Raw genomic sequence first — 8,260 nt, 5'->3', positions numbered from 1 at the left:
CTCCACACTATTTGACCAGGCAATTTCCAAGTGTCATAGCCTTGATTTTCCTACAGTTACTGGTGGGAGGGTGGTGCATTGGATAGCTAAGGAAGTGGCTGACTTTCTACTATAATAGAAAACTGCAGAAGTAAAAATCGACCTGAACAGTATAAACAGGCTTTGGCTTTCCTCAACCACTGAGTTTAATGCATCTTAGATTCTCTGAGTTTCAGTTTTATAATGGTAGTCACTGTAGGCCACATCCTGGCAATCATGTTTCAAATCTAGAGAATTCAGGAGGGTGAGATCTGTTCTTTTGCAGTAAGAAATGCAAAGGAAAATGGAACAAATGCTTCATCTTTCGGGCAAGTGTGTCTATCTTCTTGGTACCCCACCCAGAGTTCTTTCATATGGTTTTCTAATTTCTCCCACTTAGTCCATCCTCTGGCTTCTGGATCAAGGCTCTGTATACTCAAAACAAACAAGCAAATTACACTGAGTAAGTGGGGGCAAATTCACATGTTAGCTCAAGGAGTCAGTTCACAATGTTTTATATATTCCATTCCAGAGAAGTGAAGTTCACATAAAACTCTTTAACACGCCTTTCAGTCTCTGAAGGAGAGAAGTATGGTAGAAAGTATGACAATCACCAATAATAAGAAACCTCCCAGCCTTCCCTTTTAAAATAACCAATATGTTGAGTATGTATATTTGCATGTGGATTGGTAAAAGTTTCTCAGTTATTGCAGTTCTGAAACGATCTGAAGACTTTGTTTTTGTTTTTTTACTTAAAAGGCAAGTTCTGATTTCAGACTTTCAAACATGTTAAGGTTAAACTTGCAACTAACTGGTTTTTCCTTTTTACAGTGATCAGTTTTTAGTGTTGATGCATAAGACCCTAAAGGTGGTTGACAGAAGAACTTATGCACATTGAGAGAATGACCGAAAGGACCCAAGAAAGACAGCTGGGTAGAGCAGACATTGAGTGTCTCATATGTTTCCAGAAAAAAATGGGGGGCCCACTGAGAGCTGTTATTCCGAACGGCACTGAAACAAACATTCAACTCCGTTTAGGTGAGAGTTACTTATCCCTGAAAATAAAGGCATCAGATTCTAAGCAGCTTTAGGAACTCAATGCTTCCTTGTGCCTCTTCCAGGAGGTGACCGCTGATCCGAAGTCCGGTATCAAATCCAAGTGTTCTCGGTAAACAACTTCCTTGGTTGTCACTGCTCACGGCTGGACACGGTGGCTGTTACTGAGGCGGCTGCTGCTCTGGCGGCCCCTCCTGCTGTGCTGGCACTGGCCGGGGCCCCGGGGGCCTGGGCAGAGGCATGTCTTGGTGCTGCCTCTGCCTGTATGCTATAACTGTTCCCAAGAGCAACGCGATGATGGTCATGAGGTAAAGGTCCCACTCAGGTCCCAAAAGCTGGTCCATGTCAAGCTGGGTGAACATATCTCGAATCTTAATGAGAATAATATAAAAATCATTATGATCACTAAAATGGCAGAGAAGGAACTAGGAAAAAAGTTACATCACAAATTAGAGATGAATACAGAACTTATTAAAATTGTTGGTTTTAGGAACATTTTGCAATGCAGTTTAAAAAAGTGGCTTTAAAAGCCTTCAACTGAAACAAAAAATAATGTCTCAGGAACTGAGTTATTATTTTTTAACAGTAGGTAATACAAGTGTCTAACAGGGTTCCTTTCCATCAGTAATCCAACCCATTCGTTTCCTACCATTTTCCACGGAAAATATTTGCAAGGAATACTGGGGACAGGGAGAGCCAAGGGGGGAATGATCAGTATCCTGATACACCCGTCACCCAGCTGTTGCGACGGCACACCAGCTGAGAACCCTGTTCTAATGACAGCAGGGGACTTCACATCTTCTCTCATGTAACTGACGATGGTAGGAATTCCAGTGTTTAATAGCTGAATGACTAGTACTTTTTAGAGAGGATTTAACTAAGTCTTTAACACCTGAATTTGAACTTAAAAGTTATGTTCTACGTCTATGATACTTTGTTTTAGTGTCACTTAAGAGAAGTCATTACTGATATTTTTGGACTACTACCTACCTACAAAGGAAATAAACATGGGGTATAATCCTTTAGAGGAAATAAAGTTATATAAAATTTAGCACCTGCACCTACAAATATATATGGTGGGGACCATATATATTTGTAGGTGCAGGTGCTAAATTTTTCTGGAAAAAGATTATAAGAAACTATTAACCGTTTCCTGGGGTAGGACCTGTGATAGGAGATTTTGTGTATTCTGTATAGTCTTTCTCATTCTTATCTTACTTATTACTCTCTTTTTTTTTTAGTTGGAATATCTACATGGTAGGATTATGGAGCACTTTACTGTCTTCTTTATACTTCTGAATTAAAAAAAAACAACAACAAAGATTGAATATGGCATGACCAAATCCTAGACTATAATCAGCAGTTTCTTAGTCCTATAAACTGAAAGAAAAGGGTCTGAAATAGACCCGAGAGAAATAGCAGGTTGCCCCACTGTTAGCTTTTCAATTAAAGGAACAAAGATTGTTTCCATTACTGGAGGGTACAGCACGCCTGGTTATGAATTTGCCATGACAAATGCACAAGCAATCGGGAGGAAGGAGCCTGACACCTCTGGCCCCCGGAGTACCAAGCACGGAGGCCCTTGGCGGCACAGGATAGGGTTACAGAAAGGAGCAGCATGGACTCCAATTACATCTGTGTCACACAGGAGGAGAAACCCGTTCTGGAATAGAATACTGATGCTGTATCAACCTGTCCAGAGAGATTTTAACAAAAGGTTAAAATATCCTCCTATCCTGGTCTGGAGTGAACTGAAGTTAAATAGCCCTTGATTCAGCATACATTTTAGGACTTTCAGAGTTAAATCCTGTACCATTATGAGGGAGCAGAGGTAAACCAAATGTAAAAGAGGAGAACCCCAGAGCACCTACCCAGAAATACAGGTAACTGAAGTCAGTGGTTTTGAAAGGAATGGGGAACCCACCTTGATCTGGGTTCTACCATTAGCTTATTTAAGTAGTTCAAAGTAATTTTACAGAACAAAGTTCTAGTGGTGTTGTAAACATATTTCACACTAGCAGAAGAACCTAAAGTACAGCCTGGGCAGGTTCTCAGGTTCTACTTCTCCCCTTTTTAATAGTTCTCCTTTAAGGGACTGGTCTGAGTCACTGACGGGCAGTTATCTGACTTACTGTTTGCTGAATTTAGTTAACTACTCTTTGAGATCGCCAAGGGTTGGCCTCAGTTTTCTCTAGACCAGAAGACTCCCGCATCAATGAAAACTGCTTCAGAACCCGGAGCCACTGTCCAAGGCTACGTGAAAATGTACTGCTCTGTGGCCGCCTTCACCCATACCTGATGCAACATCCTGGATTTCACCGGGGGGAAGAAGGGATGGCACCAGACGCTGGCAGGACACTCCTCCCCTCTCCCTGAACGTTTTAGATACAAACCTCTGGAGTAAGCAGCTTACGTCATTTATATTTTCATTACAAGAGGCATGGAGGGTCGCCTGAATGGATCAGCCAAATGACCAACTCTTGATTTCGGCTCAGGTCATGATCTTCCGGTCTCGGGATGGAACCCAGCTCAGGCCCCACATTCAGCAGGGAGTCTGCTTGACGATTCCCTCTCCCTCTGTTCCTCCCCTCATTCATGCATACTCTATCACTCTCTAAAATAAATAAATCTTTTTTTTTAAAAAGACTTTATTTATTTGATAGACAGCAATCACAAGTAGTCAGAGAGGCAGGCAGAGAGAAAGGAGGAAGCAGGCTCCTTACTGAGCAGAGAGCCTGATGTGGGTCCTGGGATCATGACCTGACCTGAAGGCAGAGGCTTTAACCCACTGAGCCACCCAGGTGCCCTAAAATAAATAAATTAAAAAAAAAAAAAAGAGAGAGAGATATAGAACACTTACATTTGTTTCCCGTATGTACTGCAAGAAATACACCACACCCAATTTGCAGAGTGCTAAGAAGACTGGTACTTGTGCGTCTGGGCTGGCTTCAGCCGCCATGTCATAAAAACGTTTTGCGAGGTGAATGTCCTAGAATATAGGCAGTAAATCAGAATTCATCTCTTGTCAAAGTAAGTAAATATTATTTAGTTTATATATTTGGATATCAGTTTATATACTTAGAACATTAATTTTACCTTTCAAGTTTTAAGATTTCCCGTACCTAAAGGAAAAACCCAACCTGTAACTGGGTAATATTTCTTTAATTATCTGCTTCATTTCAAAAAATTTAACTGAAAAATTTTAAGATTTAGCTCATGTTCCTCCTGCCTCGTGTCCCACTTGCTGTGCAGATGTGCTGTTTACGGCTGCCTTCCTATGCATAACACAGGTCAGGCTCAAGATTTCCAGGGGTCACCTGTAAGTCTCAAGTTAATTTTTCTTACTTAAAACTTCAGTCAGTATAATCAGTTTCTGGTTTCAGTTTGGAGCAGTGATCTTCAAACCTGGTAACATGCTCACGATTTTTCAGAGGTTGCTTGCATATATAGTGTTAAGGGATTCCCATTCTGCACTTCCCTGCCTTAGACATATTTCTGTAAAAGGTGAAACAAGTCATTAAGAATTCGGGCCCAGACTGGAGTGTTCTGCATGCAGATAAAAGCCGAACCGCACAGTGGGATGCTGTGAAATTTTCGTTTTACAACCTCACCTTTTCTATGCCCTGACTATTGTCAAAGAAGACCAAACTCCAAGGAAAGAATTCCATGAGGCATGGGAAAGAAAGGCTAAACGTTAAAAAGGACTTTTTCCACATAGTTCAATATAAGCAGTTACTTTCAGCTGCTCCCCAAACTGCCGCTAGGGTGTGTCATTAGTTAAAAAGAAGGTTCTCTTCTGTTACTAACAGTAATAATATAGTTACTTGGTTTTTAAAAAAATATTACAAGTTTTTTTTTGGACTGCCACATTTTTCAAGGTCATGGACCCAACTTTATGTGGTAACATCGACTTTTGTGTGGGTGATTTAATAGAGTAATTAAATCTTATCAATTACATTCTGATTTACTCCATGTAACAATCTTCATTTAACACTTAATATTTTTCTAGCTGTACTAGATGCTGGACTGAATAGTTTTTAGTAGTATGAGTGCTTCTTTCTCTAAAAAAAGGTGACCATAATGTCTTACAAAAATTAATGGAATCATGTTGATTTTTATATATGATTAATTATTCTTTAAAGTTGCATCTCAGAGTTCCCTCCCCCCAATTCTTATCTATGAAATTCTGTGCTTTTTATCATAGTCTTTATTCACAAGAATTTATATAAGCTATACACTATATTACAAATTAAATTATGAGAATACACATTGATTAATTTTCTTGGCTTCTAATCTATTACAAAAACAGACTGTTAGAGTTCCATTACTTTAAGTCTGATTGTTTTAGGTAAATTATTATGAAGTGTATTCCACAAAAACCGTAACTTATGTGCAATCTTTATATTGGTCACCAAGCACATATTAATTTTATTTGAATTTTAAAAATGAAGTCAAGAAAATAGAACTAAAAAAATGAAAAAATGAAGTCCGACTTGCTGACAGAAGCAAAGTCTGGTCCGGCTGACTGGTCTGTCAACTACGAGATGCTTCAGTAACTTGGTAACATGGCAGACTTTTCCTCAGCTCAATGCACTCGGCCTGCAGTTCCACAGTCTTGATAAAAACTAATATTTAAGTTTCTAACATTAATATAAATGTAAAATATAAAAATTTACATACTGGAATTGAAAAACTGAATATTCAAATGTGGTAAAATAAAAGGTACTTGATCAAAAAATAGTGCATTAGCAAAATGAAAATGAATAACTTGCTTTTAAGCATATTAGGTCAATCAAGTGTCTCTAAGTGATAGAGGGAGGAATATAATTAGTTATTTTATAAATCTTGGTAAAGCCTTTTGGTACTCCACCTAGAAGCTGAGAAAGTGAATGGTTCCAGTGACCAGGGAATAAGTGCATCTTTTGCAAGTCTCCAGTTTCCAACTCTTTGCTTTCAACAAGATTGAAGGGGGACCTAACCAAGTTGTCAGTGATAGATCTCTGGAAATAATCTTAATGACAGATCACTCTGATTTCTGGCATATGTTACAGACTAAATGCTTGTGTCCCCCCTAAATTTCTATGTGGAACCTCTACTCCCTTATGTGATGGTTGCCATTAGGAGGTGAGTCTCTGACATGTTATCAGGATTAGATGAGGTAATAAGGGCAGAACTCTCATAAATGGGATTAGCATCCTTCAAAGAGTCTTTTAAGTGCTTGCTGCTGCTTTACCTCTCTCCTCAGATAAGGACAAAAGCCAGACGATAGCCATCTCTGGCCCAAGAAATAGCGCCTCCCCAGGCACTAAATCTGCTGCCCCCCCCACACTGCAACTTCTCAGCCCCCAGAACTGTGAGAAATCCTGTTATTTAAGCCCCCTGAAAGAAGACAGCATGTAACTCTAAAGCAGTTTAAAGAATTAAGTGACCCTGCTATAAGATTCCCCCCATTTGTATATACTTGTTTATGTGAACAAGATTCCAGGCATATACTTATAAAAATGAAAAATGAAATTCATGCTAAATCTACTGAATAATCCTTAAACTAATTTTTAAAAGAGGCTCCATTCATCTCATCAAAAGATACAAGTTCAGTAATAACCACAAAATTAAAATTTTTGTGAAATTTATAGTATTATGTTGATTTATTCAATACTGTATTGATAACTAACCAACTATGACTAATAATATCTCGTGAATTTTTCTTAACACTTAGGCCTATGATCATAGGAAATAAAATTTAAAATTTGAGTTCAACATACTTTGTTTCAAATTAAGTATGATCGAATGATCAGTAAAATATAAATTCAGGAAGAAAAGGAAAAGATATCATTTTCATTTAATAAGTTTGCTGTGTATTTTAAAAAAATCAATAACGAAGATATTAAAATTTTGGTATTTAGAGTAATTCAATCATTTTTTTAAAAAGTGTTGGTGCTTCATATAGCTAGATTTTAGATCCTTTGGAGCTTATGATGAAAATTTTTTTTTTTTTTTTTTAAAGATTTTATTTATTTATTTGACAGAGAGAGATCACAAGTAGACAGAGAGGCAGGCAGAGAGAGAGGGAGGGAAGCGGGCTCCCTGCTGAGCAGAAAGCCCGATGCGGGACTCGATCCCAGGACCCTGAGATCATGACCTGAGCCGAAGGCAGCAGCTTAACCCACTGAGCCACTCAGGCGCCCCTTATGATGAAAATTTTTAATGCCAAATTAAAAATGTGCAGGAGAACACACAGTTTTTCAAAATCCTCTTAAGGGCATAAAGGCAAGAACGTAAGAATGGTTCTAAAGAATGTGAAACTATATTAGAAAGGTAGAAGACTCAGAAATACATTAATCAGTAGCAAATGTCTTAATTTATTTCAAAATAATGAGAAACCATAGAACGTGGTTGAATATGGACAGACGGTTACTCAAATGAGTTACCGATGGAGGCAGCACTGTACTTCTGTTTTAATCAGTCTGTTTTTGGCTCACTGTCCTAAACACAGCAGTGTGTGTCTGATGACGAGAGATGGGCTTCTGAAATATTATAAAACTGTCTCATAACTTAGAACCTAAAATCTGAGCACATTCCAAAGACAGCCTATTTTCTACAAAAATGCAGACGATTCCCCCAAATCACAATTACACCATTCAAACATTTGTTTTGAAGCAACACTCACCTGCTTAATGCCCAGTCCTTTCTCATGCATATATCCCAGATTGAACATGGCTTGTGCGCTGTGTTGCTGCTCCGATGCTAGACGATAATGAATGAATGCAGTCTCGTAGTCTACGTCAGTGCCAAAGCCATAGAAATGGTAGTCTCCAAGCTTAATTCTAGCCACAGTATAGCCTGAAACAAAATTAAATGCAAAAGTGCCAATAAATAGAGTGTGTTTTAAATAGACAAAGTGTTATTTCTCCTCCTATTAACATGTTTACATAAAATAGACTTTTACTTTTTAGCACATAAACTTTACAACTAATCCTTTAGCCAAGCTATAAATTCAATAAAGACTTAAACTAGAAAAAGGCTTTTTAATAGTCAACAAGAGGTAAAACAAGCTGGGTGGTAATCCCTATTTCATCATCACACTCTTCACATGAGCACGTTCTTGTCTATCACGCCATGTACACTGTAAAGTAGTTCACCTGGCCCACTGTTCAGGTTTGAAGAAGGGATGACCAGGCAATGTTGA

The 8,260-nt window shown here is 38.5% G+C and overlaps 1 protein-coding gene across 1 annotated transcript in view; it reads right to left on the bottom strand.

Annotated features, from left to right (window-relative positions):
* Window positions 1-761: 761 nt before the first annotated feature.
* LOC111148525 (SEL1L ERAD E3 ligase adaptor subunit) overlaps window positions 762-8,260 on the bottom strand; it is a 54,495-nt gene continuing 46,996 nt past the window's right edge. The window contains exons 19-21 of the mRNA XM_022505151.1: window positions 7,742-7,914; window positions 3,935-4,063; window positions 762-1,445 (exon numbers count right to left, since the gene is read on the bottom strand). Coding sequence (XP_022360859.1) covers window positions 1,236-1,445; window positions 3,935-4,063; window positions 7,742-7,914 — 512 coding nt within the window. The 3' untranslated portion in view covers window positions 762-1,235. The remainder of the gene's footprint in view (window positions 1,446-3,934; window positions 4,064-7,741; window positions 7,915-8,260) is intronic.

Source organism: Enhydra lutris, unplaced genomic scaffold (genome assembly GCF_002288905.1).
Source record: "Enhydra lutris kenyoni isolate GAN:26980312 unplaced genomic scaffold, ASM228890v2 scaffoldscaffold20, whole genome shotgun sequence".
Classification (NCBI taxonomy): domain Eukaryota; kingdom Metazoa; phylum Chordata; class Mammalia; order Carnivora; family Mustelidae; genus Enhydra; species Enhydra lutris.
This window is presented reverse-complemented; position numbering and strand designations above follow the sequence as displayed.